Raw genomic sequence first — 18,434 nt, 5'->3', positions numbered from 1 at the left:
CTGCGGACCCTGCGCCCTAGCTTCCCAGGTGCTTTTCTGACCGGAAGAGGCTTGTGGCCCTATGTAGGCCGGATTTCTGCCTCCCCAACCAGAGCCCATTCTTGTCTTTCTTATGTTTCTTTCTCGGAAGTTTTTTTTTTCAGTAGCACTTCCAAAGGCGAACAGAGTCCTCAACATTTCCACACCATTTCATTTTTATGCCACATAAGCAGATACGTTCTAGTCCTTGATCTGTGGGCAGAATTGGATGGATATCACTTTAAGGGTGTTACACCCTTTATGGTTCACAAGGGCTTTCATAGGAGATTTTTCTCAGCACAAAGTCAAACAAGAGATTAAACTGAATAGCAAAGGCCATCTGGAAAGGCTATGAAGCAGGCAGTAGAGTACCTTCTTGCTTCTACTCCCAAGAGATGCTCACACCCACCTGATTGTCACATCATCTTTTACAGTAGGAGTGTGGCTAGAGGGCTAGCATTCAGCTTTAAGTTTACTTGTCTGCCTCAGAGCCTTTCTGGTGAACTGGGAGGCCTTAACTAGTAGATAAGAATGATGTAAATTCTGATGCCTAAAGTGACTTCATTACATCTAATAAGTTCTCTAAGCCCTGCTCATATTGTCTTTGTCGAGGTCCTTTTCACCATACCTCCAACACTTCACAGATTCATTTATTGTGAATGGTAGGTATGAGAATAATCAACATATATGGAATTTGGTGTCACTAATGTAAACTACTTAAATGTGAGAAATACTGCATGACTCCTGACAAAATGTGACATCTGCATGACGTGGCCATGTGTGGGGCTAGCTTCTCACTCTCCTCCATGAGCATGCCCTCATCAGTGCGATGTGAATAACGTTTCTCTACTAACATGAGAGGAAGTAACGTCCATGCAGGACTACTAAGCTTTGACTTCCATCTGGCCCGTGAGTTTGTCCAAGATTGCTAATCTCCTCTCACTTCTGAGACCAACTGGCAGAGAGCTTGGGACCATTTTCTCACTTTATCTTCTTTGGCTGTCCAGTCTGGCTTACTTGGGCAGGTGACCTGGGGTTTGCTTGCATCTTTGCTTCCATCAGTATGAACCCTTTTCTTCCTACATCATGCCTTGACACTATTTTAACACTGACTCCTGCCCAGCTCATCTGTGACATTATTGTCTTGCACCATTCCCAGGCTAAAGATCTTGGGCTATCTTTTTTTTTTTTTTTCGTCATTCTTTTTCCCATCTCTGCTTCCTCTTATTCCACACGTTAACCCTGCTTCCTAACACACTTCCTCTCTTTTGTCAGCTCGCTCCTCACTAACCCAGACTACCTTACCTTCTGGAATCATTTGTCTCAATGTCCACCTATACCTGGACTTTGCAGACAGATATAGCTCCTTAGAATATTGAAGCTTTCTTTTTGAAACCTCTGTGGGAAAGAAATGTCTGCCTAAGTCAGTCAGACTGTATAGGAAAAAAAGAAAAAAAGAGATAGTCCCAAACTATCTGCCTGTCTCAGAAGGGAGAGATCAGCAGCCTGGGACAAGCTTATGGGTCAGATGAAAGTCTAAGTTTGGTAGCAGAACTTCATGCACATTACCCTGTTATTATTCTCAGGCCATTAGAAAAGCCTTATGCAAGTGAAGTAAGACATAATAATGGGCAGAAACTCACCTGACTTGGTCAACCTTAGTAAAGGTCTTTTGAAGAGACTATGGGTTGGAGGGATTGTTGCCATACACAGAGGAGTGAGACCACTAAAGAAAGAATGAACTAAATAAGTAGAAAAGAAGGCATTTTCTATGGAGGTATGGTGGGCCTGTTGTTCCTCTTGTAGCTCTGGTAGAAAACCTTCAAGGACAAGGCTGCTTCCCAGAAGCAGTTAAGAACAGGGAGGGTGGAGGAGCCATCCTGGTACCTGTCTTGACATGATGGGGTTGTTCAGTGGTACTAACTCACTAGCCAATGTGCCCTTGTGACCATTTTCCTGAAACACTAAAGGGGTGCCCTGACCATGGATGGAGTAGTGAAATGGAATAGGCAGCCATCAGTGGGCAAAAAGATGATGCTGATTTTCAACACATTCCAAATGTAAGAAAGTTGGAAAAGTTAAGCAGAGAGACTGACCTGAAAGAGTAAAAAGGCAGTTGTTCTAGAGCCACTGCTGGGGCCCACTCCTTAGCTGAGCTGCTCTCTCTGTGAGAGGATCTTCATGAATCCCTATCAGACCACACTGTCCACTGTCATATTCATGGGGCTAGCGGAGCTTTTCCTCATTAAAGTAAAATCAAACCAAAAACTTTTAAAGGTATAGCATCTCCTGTTTTGCCATGATAATTAGCATAGAGCAAGGCTGATTTTTCTTACAGTCAGTGAAATTGACTCACTTTTTTTTGTATTTTCAAAATTCATAGAGATATGGAATAAGTAGTGCACCACAATCAAAATAAATATCAGAGTTCCTCATGTCCCAACTAGTCCCCTTCCTAGACCCAGGCACCCTTGGTCAGTTCTAAATCTACATCACAAGGTTAGGCTCAAGAATCCATTTTTGTTGGTATAATATCAATACCAACACCAGAACAGGGTCACTGTCCCTAATTAAAAAGACTCAATATGCTCCAAACTCCCCCAAATATTTTAGAGTGTCACTAAGATGCCATAATTTGGAGCATTTGGGTTTTTCAAATGAGGAATGTTCTAGTAAGGTCTACTTAGCTCTAGAAATTTCCAAAATCTGAAACACATTTGGTTCCCAAGAATTTCAGGTAAATAATATTCCATTCACATTCATACTATTTTAGACCAAGTCACATTTCTAAAGTGCCAGGCCTGACTTGAATTTTATAAATAAAGTAACTGAGGCTTTGAGAAAGTTTAGAGAGTGAAAAAAGAAAGAATTGCCTGTGGCTATGTCATGGGTCTGAAAGCATTCAGAAATTGACCAGTCAATTTGAAATTCACATAATCAGAAACTAACCATGAATAAATTTTAAGAAATAAGAGGTTTTATTAAATACTGGCAAGGACCATGGATACAGGACCAGGTGCATTCCTAAGACTCATTCATGTTCAGACTGTGGTACCAAGTTATATTAGTCAGGGATTATAAAGGCAAAACTCACAAGGCTTTGTACTTCTGCCCTCGTGCAAGCAGAAGCAAGCACATATGCTGGAGTACTTCCTGCCTACATGTGATCAAGCACACATCCTATGCAGTTAGTGCAACCAAGCTTGTTTACAGAAGTGAAGACTTACAGTTTGTTATCTTACATGAACAACAGGCACCAGCATTCTAGGAAGTTATCTGTCCTTGGTCAAGTAGGGCTTACAGGTTAGAGGCAGTTTTGATTTATAGATCTCTTAAGCACAGTGATTTCAAATTAAACCATAATGTTAGCCTGCATAATAAAGGGAATATCTCATGGCTTCATTATAAGACCGTCTGACCCTTAGGTCTATTTTCTTACTTTATATGATATAATTTTTATTTATAACTATATGTGTATAGGGTAGCCAGTAGGGAAGTATGAGCATGTGTGTGCAGATGATGGAGGAGAATCGAGTGCATTAAAGACCCCAGCGCTGGAGTTCTGAGACATGGTCTTCAGTCCTACAAAAGCAGCAAGCATTCTTTTTTATCATTTATTTTTTTTAATTAGGTATTTTCTTCATTTACATTTCAAATGCTATCCCAAAAGTCCCCCAGACACCCCCCCACTCCCCTACCCACCCACTCCCACTTCTTGGTCCTGGCATTCCCCCATACTGAGGCATATAAAGTTTGCAAGACCAATGGGCCTCTCTTTCCACTGATGGCCAACTAGGCCATCTTCTAATACATATGCAGCTAGAGACATGAGCTCTGGGGTGCAGGGGGTACTGGTTAGTTCATATGGTTGTTCCACCTATAGGGTTGCAGATCCCTTTAGCTCCTTGGGTACTTTCTCTAACTCCTCCATTGGGGCCATGTTATCCATACGATACCTGACTGTGAGCCTCCACTTATGTGTTTGCTAGGCCCCAGCATAGTCTCACAAGAGTCAGCTATATCAGGGTTCTTTCAGCAAAATCTTGCTAGTGTATGCAATGGTGTCAGCGTTTGGAGGCTGATTATGGGATGGATCCCAGGGTATGGCAGTCTCTAGATGGTTCATTCTTTCGTTTCAGCTCCAAACTTTGTCTCTGTAACTCCTTCCATGGGTGTTTTGTTTCCAATTCTAAGAAGGGGCAAAGTGTCCACACTTTGGTCTTCGTTCTTCTTGAGTTTCATGTGTTTTTGCAAATTGTGTCTTGTATCTTGGGTATTCTAAGTTTCTGGGCTAATATCCACTTATCAGTGAGTACATATCATGTGAGTTCTTTTGTGATTGGGTTACCTCACTCAGGATGATGCCCTCCAGGTCCATCCATTTGCCTAGGAATTTCATAAATTCATTGTTTTTAATAGCTGAGTAGTACTCCATTGTGTAAATGTACCACATTTTCTGTATCCATTCCTCTGTTGAGGGAGATCTGGGTTCTTTCCAGCTTCTGGCTATTATAAATAAGGCTGCTACGAACATAGTTGAGCATGTATCCTTCTTACCAGTTGGAACATCTGGATATATGCCCAGGAGAGGTATTGCGGGATCCTCCGGTAGTACTATGTCCAATTTTCTGAGGAACCGCCAGACTGATTTCCAGAGTGGTTGTACAATCTTGCAATTCCACCAACAATGGAGGAGTNTTCCTCTTTCTCCANATCCTNNCCAGCATCTNCTGTCACCTGAATTTTTNATCTTAGCCATTCTGACTGGAGTGAGGTGGAATCTCAAGGTTGTTTTGATTTGCATTTCTCTGATGATTAAGGATGTTGAACATTTTTTCAGGTGCTTCTCAGCCATTTGGTATTCCTCAGGTGAGAATTCTTTGTTTAGCTCTGAGGCCCAGCAGCAAGCATTCTTAACTACTAAGCCATCTCTCCAGCCTATATCTGTTCCCTTAACTTTGGTCTGATTGTGTGCCTTCAAAAGATCCAGATAGTAGGACACAGAGGAAACAGTCTAGAAAGCTGAGTGCTAGAATTCTCTTAATTTTAAAAAAAAGAATAACAATAATCACAAGGGAGGAGAGATACAGGTAAGAATTTGGTAAATTTTACTAGTAAGAAAATAAAGTCATCAATTCAGTATAACATGAGGCCATGATCCAAGATTACCTTCCTCACAACCTCTATAAAACGTGGAGAAACTAAAGCCTAGAACCCTTACACTCTGACACGGACATGTATGTCTGTAAAGCAAATCTAGATAAATTTGATGAAGTACCGTGACTGCTTCACTGCCCTGAGCTTCAGCTTCTTAAAATTCCTAAGCAGGGAAGAGGATCTTTAATCTGTGGCTTGTGTTTCAGGTTGGAGTCCCCAACCCGATCTCTAGTGATGGAAGCCCCCAAAGGAGTAGAAATAAATGCAGAAGCTGGCAATATGGAAGCCATCTGCAGAAGTGAGCTGAGACTGGAGTCCAAGGATGGAGAGGTAAGGAGTAGGAAGGATGGAAATTGGGAGTCCACTGGTGCAAAGGCCTACCTTTCCTCTAGGCTGGTTAGCACTGAGATTAATATCAACCCATAAGAGGGTTGAACATCATGATTATAAATTAAAATCCATAATATATAAATGTTATGATTAGTTATTTGTGAAATACTTGGATAATACTGTGTATGTATCACAAGTGCAACATTCTGTGACTGAAAAGGAACACGATTTCCAAATTCTCTCTTCCCCATAGCCCTAAAATAAGATTTAGTTCACCCACATAATTAAGTTGTATGTCATACCCATGTGGCTGAAATGAATAATACACATGAAATTATATTATGTAGTGTGCTTGCATTCTCTTTGAGCTACCCCAAGTCAGAATGAGCCAGAAACTAACAGGGTCCAAGCAGATGGCCAAAGAGTAACATGTTGACGCTCTTCACCCCAACACAACTGGGTCATTGAACACAAATGTCACTTGTCGTTTCATAGATAAGTTAAGCTAAGTTCTCCTAGAGGCAGTCGTCTGATTTGGCTGCAGATGATGAAGAGACTCAAGTGTTCATAGGTTACCTGTTTTATTTAAGAATGAAAAGAAAGTGACAACCTGACTTTTTAAGATAAAATGCTATTCTGCCTTGCCTACCTACTACCTACTTAATGGGCATCTGGTTCACCCTGAATCATTATAGCCACTCAGTGAATATTTAAAAAAAGAAATGTTTGGTAGATACTTGGTTTTTTTGTTTGTTTGTTTGTTTGTTTTAAAAGAATTTGTCCGATGGTGCCTTCCATCATAACTGCCTCTTCAAATAGCCACGAACTGCCAGCCACACTCATAAAACCTGAAGCCGCCTCATCTAGGCAGCTCCCAGCCACTCAGACATGACCCATAGAGGAGGCAGATATCACTAAAACCTAATGACAGCTTATCATATATATGTGGCATTTCTAGAAGTGTATTCTGTTGAATATCAGTGCCACCATTAGAAAAAGAAAGCAAGAGGAAGGGTCACTAACCTTTTAAATCATGGATAATACTATATATTCTACTGTCTTCTGGAAGCTTCATACTGGCCATGGACATGCAGTGTCCTGAAGTAATGAAAACTAATGTGTCAGTTCTACATTTTTGGACTCAATGACACTCTTCTTAGTTGGTATATCACACTTTTGAAAAATGCTGCTACCTATTATTGCTGGAATATAGGCTTGTGTGAGGATAAAGGCTGTCTTATCTCCACTGTCAACGTGGCTCAACACACAGTAGGTACCTGCAAGGCTTAAATTTAGTGGAATAGTCAGCTTGCTGAGTGTCAGGAACTTGGATAGCAGCCTCTAACTGACTCTTTCTTTCCTATTCATTCTCTCTAGATTAAGTTAGATGCTGCGAAAATCAAACTACCTAGACTGCCTCGTGGATCCTACACACCCACAGGAACGAGGCAGAAGGTCTTCGAGGTCTGCGTCTGCGCCAATGGGAGGTTATTCCTGTCCCAGGCAGGAACTGGTTCTACATGTCAGATAAACACAAGTGTCTGCCTTTGAAAGACTATCCATAGTGGACAATTGTCAGCAGCATAAAGGCCCTTTTTGGCTTGAAACACTGGCTGCCAGCTATTTTTACTAGAACACAGAAAGCCTATCAAAGCCCTTTTGTGTGTATGTGTATGTGAGTGTGTATGAGTGAGTTGTGTGAGTGAATATAAATATATATATAAATATATATAAATAAATATATATATATCCTCTGTATAAAATGAGGTTTCAGTACAAAAGGAACCATGGGTGACCCTGTGACATCATCCACTGTCATCTTTCTGCCCCATTCCCATCATCCACATGACAGAATATAAGCTCTCATTCAGGCCCAGCATTTCCCAGGCAATTTAAAATCACACAGTGGATTGAGAACCCACAAAATATCCATCTATGTGTTCAGTAAATCACCTAGCTTCTCTCGTAGAGTCATTAGAGGCAGTGATGGCGGGAATCTTCAGGTCACTCTCAAGTGCTGATATACTGGTCAAAAAGAAAACATAGACCCATCTGTAATTCTAACACCAAGGAGGTTGTGGTGATGGAGGCCAGTCTGGGCTTCATAGTGAGACTATGTTAAAAACATAGACATTTGGTTTCTCTTTCTTAGCTTCACTCAAGCTGATCACATTCTCTTCAACATAAGGATAAAGTAAAACCATAGAAATTAGCCATAAGAACTTAAAATGGCCACCCTCCTTTTGTAGACCAACATTCTAGGAGTTGTGTGACTATATGAAGAAGTAGTACTGCATTCTGAAATAACTTAAGCCACTCACCTAACTTCTATTATTCGGCTTCCTTTAAACTTGCGTATTCTCCAACAATCAATGAGTAAGAGCTTTGAAGTAGAAGTAAGAGCTTTCAGCATAGAAGAGGAGACTGGTTCCTCCTCTCTAGGCTAGAAACCACTCAATGGCCTTACAAGTAAAGAAGATGAGCCAAACATCTAAGGGAAAATGGTCTCACAAGCTTTTAGATTCTCCTTCCTGACTTTATCCAACAGATGGACTCAAAATCATTAAATCAATCCAAATCCCAAAGAGTGAGCTCTAGATCCCAGGAGATCACTCTTTTAAGTCATTTTAAGTCATTTTAAGATAAAAATCTAACTAAGAAAACCATAGGGAAGCTGGCTAATTCTCACAAGTTTCTTGAGATGAGTGGGCCATTTAGAGACATGTCATATTTTCAAGGGCTTGCACAATCTCTCTTGCTTTGCTCTTGTATATTTTGCCAGTGCTGGGCTATTCATATTCCTGAACTCACTGTTGCATTTTTCCCTAGGAGTCACAAACCTAAGACTCTACGTGCTGCCAGAATTGCTAATGGCAAGTTAATATAAACAGGGTCATGTGTCTGCATCAGAATCACTGTGTTCCCTAAGCTCAGCAGCACCCACTCCCCATGTGTGAAAATAGCTTTCTAATTCCCGCCATCAGCTACCTCTTAGCACCCCACCTTCATTACCATGCCCCAGGGTCACCCTGGCCAGCTCTTGTGCTGGGACAGGGGATTATACCATCTCTGTTCAAAGAGGGGGAAATGTGCCTATGCCTTAAGCCAATGCACTCAGCAAGGAGAAGCACATCCTATTTATCTTGTTACCTGTAGTTTATTTTGGGTGGTTGGAGGGAAGTTGTTTAGCCATGACTGGATACCAGAAACTGGTAGACAAACCAGTTTCCACATTTGGGATCTGAAGAGCCCAGAATGTAGGTGTAACTGGCTTAGAACATCCTTGAAGCCAGTAGACAAGCAGTGACCCTAAAATTTTGAATGAAGATGTATCTGTAGGCCTGAATGGCATTTGGTTTTGGTTTTGTTTGCCACAAGGTTCTAAGTTTTCTTACTTCACAAGATGAATGGTTTGTTATAAGAGACAACAAAGAAGTTTGCTATTTCTGATATGACATACAAGCATCAGTCTGAGATTTGTACACATGGGGTGTACTCCTCAGTCGCTTATTGTCACAAAGAAGGGACTTTCCTATCCTGACTCATGACTTGGACTTCTGGCTTCTAGGCCAGGCCTGGCTCCCCTCACCCTCTCTGCATATCTTGTGCAGAGGCACTGGACAGGTCAATCTTAGAGCAAGGTCCTTAAAATTGTTTCGCTTGCACTATGGAGCTCTAAAAGGGGATCCTGTGAGAGGCCTCGGGTTACTAGATGCTGGTGTTACCAGTATCTTGTAGGCCCTTTATGCCGGGACCTACATGTATCACACACACAGGATTCACTTCAAGTCACAAAAAGCCCTTCTTAGTTATTACAGATACCTTTCCCACATCATTCAAATAAACTATAACTCTGAAGTCCCTTGAGTTCATAAAGAAAACAGGGTTGTTTGAGGCAGGTGGAAGGGGTGTTTTCTTGTGTTTAAACAGACAAACTACCTTTGCATCTCACACCTATCATCTATAGATAAGAAGAAATAACAAAGTTTCCTGATTTTATTTACCAGTTGTGACATGAAAGTCATATTCCTCATGAATTTTTTGACAATTAAAAACTGATGTGGTCGCAAATGCAACATTGAACCCTAGAGCAAGCAAGTAAATCAAGCACTAACTTGATTCACACACAAACACACAATAAAAATAATATCAATTGGGGATATAAATCAAGAATCTCTGGAGGAATACATGATACAAAATTGTGTTTAATTCTGGTTTTCAATTATGTTAAAGGAGCACAGGCCATCAGGCAGTAAACAGGATCTCTGGCATGAGTAAGATTATGTATTTCAGTTGAGACTAGAAACTGGTAAAATGCATCCTTAGCCAATAAACTTCTTGCACCTGCCCACCCAATGCTCCAACAATAACATTTGTCCATAGTCACAAAAGAAACTTTCACCAGAATTCTTGGAATGGGGTTGGGAGAGTAGGGAACCAGCATTTATATTGTCTGCTAACCCCTACTTTTTAGGAAAAAAAAAATGAGTCTTTTTGGTCTTTATATATAGTATCTTTTAGACAATCACACTTCCGGGTCTATTAAGCAGCTGGTAGAATAGCATGATTCAAACAAACCTTCAGCCTCCTGGAACTTCTGGTATTCTACTGGTATGCTACTATTCTTCAGAAAATATTTTGAAAATCAAAATGGGATCTCCAGATATATTTATCACTTACTTCTTCTTGGCATTTCCATTCTGAAAATTATGAGCGTTCCATTTGGAGGGACTACTTCAAGACAGCAGATGTTTTGAAATGCTCCATGGTGGCAGTTGTCTAGATAGAAACTTGATGTGTGACTCCATAGTGGTTAAGTGACTAAGGGACAACACTCACAGACTTGAATTGGTATTTAGCTTCCTTTGGGTAATTTTCTCTCTAGATAAATGTTGTTGCACATCTACAAACCATAGACCAAAGATTGCTTGAAGGTTGATGCTATTGAAAGGGTCAATAAACTATGAATTGGAGACCAAGCCTGATTCCACAGCCAGCAACATTTACATGCCACTCTATACCCCACCCCCACAGTTGACTGCTTGGCCAGAAAACCATTATGATTATATAGCCCTTCATAAAAAAGCATTTACTGACCCCTGAGCTACAGGTCACTTGTGGGATATGTTATACGTAATGGAACAGAAGGTGGATTTCTCAGGAACAGGGAGTAGCCTGTGTTTCCCTGGGAGCTTGAGAATATGGAACTTGACTGAGTGTTTGAAGACGTGACTAAGAGAGAAGGCAGATCAGAGGACTTGGGGTAACTGAGAAAGTGGGATGAGAAGAAGCTCCTAAACAAGCAAGATGTGCCCTCATTGCTGTCACTCTTCCCAGAGGAGCTTTGACAGGTGTTTTTCAGGTGACCAATATTTGACCATAAGTGAGCAAAGAAAAGTGATCTTGATTCAGTCTCTTCCCCTAAAATTCTTGAGTCTATCTGCACCCAAGAAGACTGCATCTTCCCATGTGCCAGGGAGACTTCCACACCTAGGTCCTCCAGAGAATAGCTTTGACCTTATATGACCCCTGTTGCCTATATGTCCAGTGTAGCCAGTGTCCCTACAGCCCCACATTAGACCACTGACTAATGGGAAGGATGAGAAGCAAGGACACCTTTGTATATGTAGGAATAAGTAACCACTGAGATCCTTTCCACAGAGCCACTTCTAGGAGTGACCAGATTAATGGCAGTTTACTTTTGCTCTTAGGAATTTGGGTCTTTTCTTTGTTCCTTGAGGTAGAGGGAATCCAAAAGGGGAGGGGGAGCATGTTTCATATGCACATACGTCTCTCTGCTTCTGTGCAGTAAGACAGACTCCTACTGTAGATCTGGCCCTTTTGCTGATAGTAGCTTTGTACTTAATATGCTAACTGAGCATCATGATAAATGAATCTTAGAGAATGTGAGTATTCACCTTGGAGAGGCAGAATGTGTTACAATGAGAATGTCCACCATTTTTGGTCCTTAATCTACATCACAACAGGAAAACCCTCTGCCTTCCATATGAAAACATTGGAATTATCAGGTTGGCAGAGCAATGAGGGTATGCAGAGCAATATGGTTTTATTTATTATAAACAAAAGGTAGCATAAAGCTTGGGCCAAAGTGTTGACTTGATCCATTTTAAGCACCTGATCTTTTTTTAAGGATCAATGAAATGAAAAAAAAATCTTATTTATGTAAGTTGTAAACAAGACCAGATCTCTCTCCCTTCACCACGCATGTTAGGTAGTCTTAGGTACAAAGACAAGATTATAATCAGTTCCTTGAATGATACATTGGCATGGCACACCCGTAGCAGGCAGGTGAGAGGACAGTTCTAATGAAAGAAACAACCTTAGAAAACAGGTCTTTCATCTCAAAGATAAAATGTCTCTCTTGCAGTCTTTCATCATTTTTTCCTTGGAGGAAGGCTTCCCTGGTTCCATTTTTCCATTAAAATAGTCGAAACTTACTGCATTGGGATGTCAGATGCATCTCTTCCTCTGTGGTAATCGGAATTTAAAATTATACAGTTGCCTCTGAATTTCTCATTCACAAAGCCAAACTACTGATAAGTGATAAAGCAGCCACCAGCCTGCTGCTCCAGCCAGCACAATACACCATAGGCATTAGCACTCTCTAAAGCAATGTGATTCATAAGAGTCTTAAAAGCTTTCTTCATAATGGAGTCCTTGAAATTTGTCAAGGCAGGTCTGAATGGCAAAGGGAAAATAATTTCTCGTGGGACGTCCTCTTTCTGAGTATAGTTAGAGTACAAGTATAAAAGAAAATCCCTTGGTAATGTCCATGCTCACACAGGTTATTTGGTGCCGCCCCCACCCCAACTCCCAGTTTTGCTTTTGTAGAAATGGGCAGAGTAAGAAATCAGCGTCTTCTTCTTTTGAGGAAGATAGAATGTCATGAGCCTTTGATGCAGTAGGGAGGGTTAAGTCACAACACAGGATTAATGATGCCATCAGACCCATCCATAAAGAGTTGGAAGTATATAGCAACAGCAGTGCCAACTGCTGCTCCTCAAGACCAGCAACAGGAAGCATCAGGACATGCTTTGAGGTTACAATTGGAATAGACCAAAGGAACAGTTGCTGTAGGCAAGAAGCAGCTTTAAAGTTCCAACCCACTTTGTCCTCTTAGGACATCAGAGTCCTCAGCCAAAAGCCTTACTCAGTGGGTCACCATCCTCAGTGCAAAGTGTGTGGCTTTTGCTTCCTCACTAAAGATAACAATTTTAAAGCTGCCCTTGCCGAGAAAAGGGAAGGAAAGGAAACATATGTTTAAGATTAAAAAACAAAAACAAAAAACAAAAACCTGCCCTGCATACCCAGAGTGTCTTCAAAGTCCATTTTTACTTTCTTTGACACAGGAAGCAGAAGATATCTTAAGTTTCATAAAATAAGAGACTCAAAACTAAACTATTCATTAAGTTGAGTGATACAACGGCTGATTGTCTAAGGACTGGGAAATGACATTGGCCAATAGGGAAGACATTGGTGCTTAGTGTTCCTGTTAACATGACTTGTGAGACTGTGGGACCTTCAGGGTCATGGAATATTTGTTTTCAAAACAGGAGAGAAGCTATAAAACGTCACCACAAGTCATGTCTTCAAAACTCATGCATTAAACAATAGGTTTCCTTGGATCCACAGCCTACCCTAAAATATGGAAAGAAATAGACTCTATGTTCCAAACATTATCAGAATTGTATACCAATAGTCATTGAACTGTACACTAGGTACTCTGCTAAATGCTTTATAATACATCCGGTGAGTTCAGTACATTGGAGTTGAACTCACTACAAGGTTCTAATTCACAGATATAGAAACACTGGGACTTCAAGAAGCTAAGAAACACATTCTAATTCAACTATCTATAAAATAACCAAGCCAGAGTATGAGCCTCATTCCTGAGGAGTCACCAACATTTCAATTTAGTTTACAAGTTGGCGGTCAGTGCTTTCCTAGGCTTTAAACTAGACCTTCTTGAATGATTGAGGCTACAGAATTTTTGCATCTCCATATTCTACGATTACTTATCAAGGTTGCATACAATAGTAAAGTGAAGATATGTGGAGTGGAAATATAGAATAACTTAATAACAGAATCTAGAACATTTTTTTTGTTCTGGTTGTGATTCTTGTTAAGTCAGACTCCTGGCCCTTATGATTAGAAGAGCCTCATATGTAGGAGAAAATTTAAATATTCAGTAATGCATCTGTATGGATGTATGCTGTGCTCCATATATATATTTTCCTTCTCACATACCTCCCTCCAAAAAAAAATCAAACGCCTTATTATATGTGAGCTATTTGACACTATTAGACTCTCCTTTCACTTCTAGTGAAATAAAATCATCAAAAAAATCAGGGCTCTATCTCTATCACTGAGAACTACCTAAGACTCAATCATTAACATTCAATACCTTGTGAACCGAAGCAAACTACTCTATCTCTATAATGGCTTAATCCTCACCCCTTGTCAACTACCACTAAAGGGCCATATCCCTCCCCAGGTGCAGAATTCTTATCACTTTTTGGCTATCAGCACCAATTCTCATGAGCTGGAAATGAAAGACATTCTACACCTTAGCCAAAGCACCTCTTTTACATTAGCATCCTGTCTTCAGCCTTGAAGCTATAGGCATCCCAACTGGAAAGTAAGAAGTGAGTACATCTGCAGATCATTGTAACTGGGTAGCTTTGGAACATTGGTATCTTCTGAACACAGAATTGGAGGTTGGTTCATAGGAGTTAATAGACAAGATCTTGTTTTAAAATTTTAACTCAGCCAAAGTCTATCTAGATAAATTACACACTACCATATCCTTGTAAAAGCCTTGCTGTTAGCTTGCCCCTCCAAGATCTGAGATGCGAGGAGTTAAGGCCAATTGTACTTCTATGTGCATCCTTCTCGGGACAGTGGAGGGTCTGGATACTCTCAAACTCACCCCCAAGGCTAGAGCTTATTTGCTTCCACTGCTCATAAAACCTTAGGAATGGTTGGGTCAGTCAGGGATTTCCCATCTACAGGTGTCAGTTTCCAAATGGCAAAACATGTATGTGTACCTTTAATGGGTCTCATGTAACCAACCTAACAGAACCCTGAAAGAGATTGGAAACTATAGCAAATAGGAACCGATGGAATATTTATAATAGAGTAACACAAAAGCAATTTCCATCCAATATTTTCATGAAGAGGTGGCATAGATTTTCTTATCTCTCTTAGTCAACATTTGCTCACAAAAGCATACCTGATGTGGTCATACTTTAGATAGGAGGTAGGACATCCCTCATGATGGATACCCTTTGGAGAAGACACTCTGGGACTCTTAACAACAACAACAAAAAATGTGGTCATAAAAGTTCAATTGTTCTGTGATTATGAACTTTGAAAAAGGAACCACATCTGGATGAATAAAGCAATGGAATATTTACTTTGTGTTATTTTAGGTTTTATTTTATTTTGTTTCGTTTTGTTTTCTCTGGGTTTGGATGTGAGATGAGAAGAGTGTTTTAGTTTTGTTTTAAATAACATCAATCCTTGCACACTCTATGCAAAACTTTTGTAAGCATTGCAATAATGCTATGAATTACAAGGAACTATTTTAACTTTATTACACTTTCTGTATAAAAACAAATTTGTATTTAATATTATTTCAACTGCAGTCTTGTAAAATATATTAATAAAAAATAATGATTGGTAAGAAGGAAAGTACCCTTGTCCACTTCTTTAGGAAGCTCCTTTCTGATGGCTAAGAAAATTCCACATTAATTTCTCTTCCACATCTGTCTGATCAATGGTCTAACATGTTGGCTGAAACATTTTGGCTCTTTGGAAGAGACTTACATGGACTGCTTTGTGGAAAGAGAGGTAAATTTAAGATAAGCATGGCCTGCAGTTTGAGAGTCATGTGATTTGGAATAGGTCAAGGCAAAAGCTATTTCTAATGACTCTCTGAGGTACCCATATGGGCTTTTACAGAAGGAACTCACCATCCAAGTCTTTGAAGAAGTTAATCTGAACATTTCCTACAGAGAACCCCCTTTCAATCAGCATCCCTTATCAGACTGTGGACAAGCCACCTTGGAGTCAAGGTACTCAATCCTAATCTAGTACATTTTCATCTTTTTCCAAAAAATAATTCAACATACCCCTGAACAGAGCACAGTGAGAACAAGTAGTCTAGAAGACAGGCTCCCCTTGACCTCATCGTACTCAGTCCTTCATCTTTAGTGTCTTCCACTTCCATAGTGACAAGTCATTATGCATACCATTTATTCCATCTACCTAGAACACTTCCTGCCTTGCACCACCTACATCGGAATACCAAGCCTCCCAATCTCGTGTGTAATTTCTTTATGACCCTCATCATTAACCCTGAATTCTACCGTTACCTTCCTTCACCTCATAATAAGACATTGTACTGTGTTCTTACCTATCTGAAACCTTAGTAAAGTTAAAACACTTGAGCACATCAATCAAGTAATCAATCATCACAATTGTATTATAAAGTAAATAATTTCCTCAACTAGAATATGTAACACATATTTTGTGTGTCCCGTACATGACAAAGCACTACCCATTTTCAATGTATTGTCATCATTAAATTTACCTGCTGATTACCAATTCTGTCCCTGCAACAGAATTCTCAAAGCAAAAGCCTATAGTAAAAGTGTCATTCCAAAGCAGGGTACAGTCTATATCTAAAAATGCAGTTGTTTTAAAGCAATCTACATAAAAGAGAATTAAGCTACCAGTTTAAAGATATGCTGGGGAAAAAAGTATAATCTTAGCTTTAAAAGATAAAGAAACACTCAAGAGGAAGAAATTTGGGCAAATACTGATAAATCAAACTACTAGGCTCATTGTTGATGCAAAAGGAGAGTGTATGCAGATACAAGATTTAAAGAAACAAGGCTGTGTTTCTTTTCTTCAAGGAAGGGAATTTTTCAAAGTAGCAAATACATATAAATTAACATGCTATATTTCTTTCTATCTTGATCCCATCATGTAAGATTCTGTAATGTTACATCCTCCTTGATCCTCAGAGCCAAAATAAAGGAGTAGAAGCAGGGACTTTGTATGGAGAGTAAAAAAATTAAACACATTTCACAAGAAGTTGTGAGCAACACCCAGGAATTGGCATCTTGAGTTCAGTCCAATGGCAAGGTAATTTTAATTTTTGTTTGCCAAGTTTTAATGACTCTCAACAATACTAAACAATTAGCCACAATTGAGGATCAATTTACTGCCCCCAATACCCTCATTACTCTTCAATGGAAGGGCAACAAATGAGCTTTGTAGTTGCCTTGGCACAAACAATTAGGCATAATTATATTTCTTTTAATTCAAGATAACTCATTATAATTTAAAATATGATAATCTTTCAAATTAGAGTCCATTTGAGAAGGAGACAAGCAATTTGGAAGTAACAAAGTTTCAGATAGCAGTCATTAACCAAAGGCGCATGTTATGACTCTAACTAATCAGGCTTACTCTACTGGGAGGCCATGTAAAGACTTGTATTTTAGAACACGGTATGGAAATTAATCACCAGTAAAATCAGTATTAAAAGCAAGTAGACTATATATATTTTAATGTCATTTGAGAAGAGATCCAGTTTTAGCTATATGCCCTACCCCATTGACAATACATGATGGAGCAACTGCAATGAAGAACAAACTGAAGTATAAAACCATGAAAAATAACAAGGAGAAATTTTTTTTAAAAAAGAACATAATTGTGGGAGGAAACTATTATCACTATGTTGTAGCTTCTATGAAGTTACAAAGCATAAAACCCAGACACACATATACATAAACATATGCATACATATGCACACAAGCACCCATGCCACCCATATGTGTGCAGTATACACACACCTCTACATGACAGCAAAGAGTACCTTTTCTTTGCCTGTCCATGAGCACATAAAAGAAAGAAAAAAGCATCAGGATGAAAAAGCTAAACTTTTTTTTTCTACTCCCTCCAAACAGAAAAAGTAATAGATCATGTATTTTAAGTTAACAAGATGCCTGGAATTTAAAGTGAACAGCATTCTGTTAGTGAATCCATGATTTGAGAAAGAAACCAGCCTATTTAAGGATTGGTACTTTTTTTTTTAAGTACCACACATTGTTGAATGAGGTAGTACAGACGTGTATAGACCCAGCACCCAGGAGACAGAGGCAGGTGAATCTCCAAATTCCAGGCCAGCCTGTGCTACATGGTGAGGTGCTGTTTCAAAAATAAAAATTTAATAACACACTCCAAATTACATATGGTGGAAAGTCTTCCAATATATAAAAGGGTTTTGAGTTTTCAGAGGCGAAATGACAAAAAGCATCCACCATAAGATTCCAAATCCATCAACACACAAACAGGAGTGAACAGCAAAGCTAAGAGAAGAGATTCGAAACTTTATGTCTAAAAGATAAATCAAAAAGAAAAGTTTGAAAGAGACAATACTGCCGGTAAATCTTTAAAGCATAAAAAGAAACTTTACAAATACATGTTTAAAATTAGAATCTACATTATTTCTTTATTTTAAAAAATAGAAAACTTGGGCTAGAGAGATGGCTCGGGGGTTAAGAGCACTGAATGCTCTGCCAGAGGTCCTGAGGTATGATTCCCAGCAACCACATAATGGCTCACAACCATCTGTAATGGCATCCAATGCACTCTCCTAATGTGTGTCTGAAGACAGCTGCAGTGTACTCATGTAAATAAAAAAATAAATAAATCTTTTTTAAAAAATAGAAAACATCAGGGAGATAAAGGACTCTAAAGATTCACCAAACCAATGCTTGCTTTTCCTGCACTTCTCATGTAGAAAATTCCAGACAAGTCTGGCATGCTTTGCTGTATAAACACAAAATATGCTAAGTAAAATGGACAACCATCCCAACATACATAAATTTTTGTGT

General features: G+C 39.5%; 1 protein-coding gene across 1 annotated transcript in view; it reads left to right on the top strand.

The window, feature by feature from the left end:
* Positions 1–9,990, top strand: part of Sgcd (sarcoglycan delta) — a 397,251-nt gene extending 387,261 nt beyond the window's left edge. Inside the window, exons 7-8 of the mRNA XM_021177343.2 lie at positions 5,382–5,505; positions 6,883–9,990. Of these exons, the coding sequence (XP_021033002.1) occupies positions 5,382–5,505; positions 6,883–7,056 (298 nt within the window). The 3' untranslated portion in view covers positions 7,057–9,990. The remainder of the gene's footprint in view (positions 1–5,381; positions 5,506–6,882) is intronic.
* Positions 9,991–18,434: the final 8,444 nt, after the last annotated feature.

This window comes from Mus caroli, chromosome 11 (assembly GCF_900094665.2).
Source record: "Mus caroli chromosome 11, CAROLI_EIJ_v1.1, whole genome shotgun sequence".
Lineage (NCBI taxonomy): Eukaryota > Metazoa > Chordata > Mammalia > Rodentia > Muridae > Mus > Mus caroli.
Note: the sequence above shows the minus strand (reverse complement) of the source record. Positions and strands in the feature narration are given on the sequence as shown.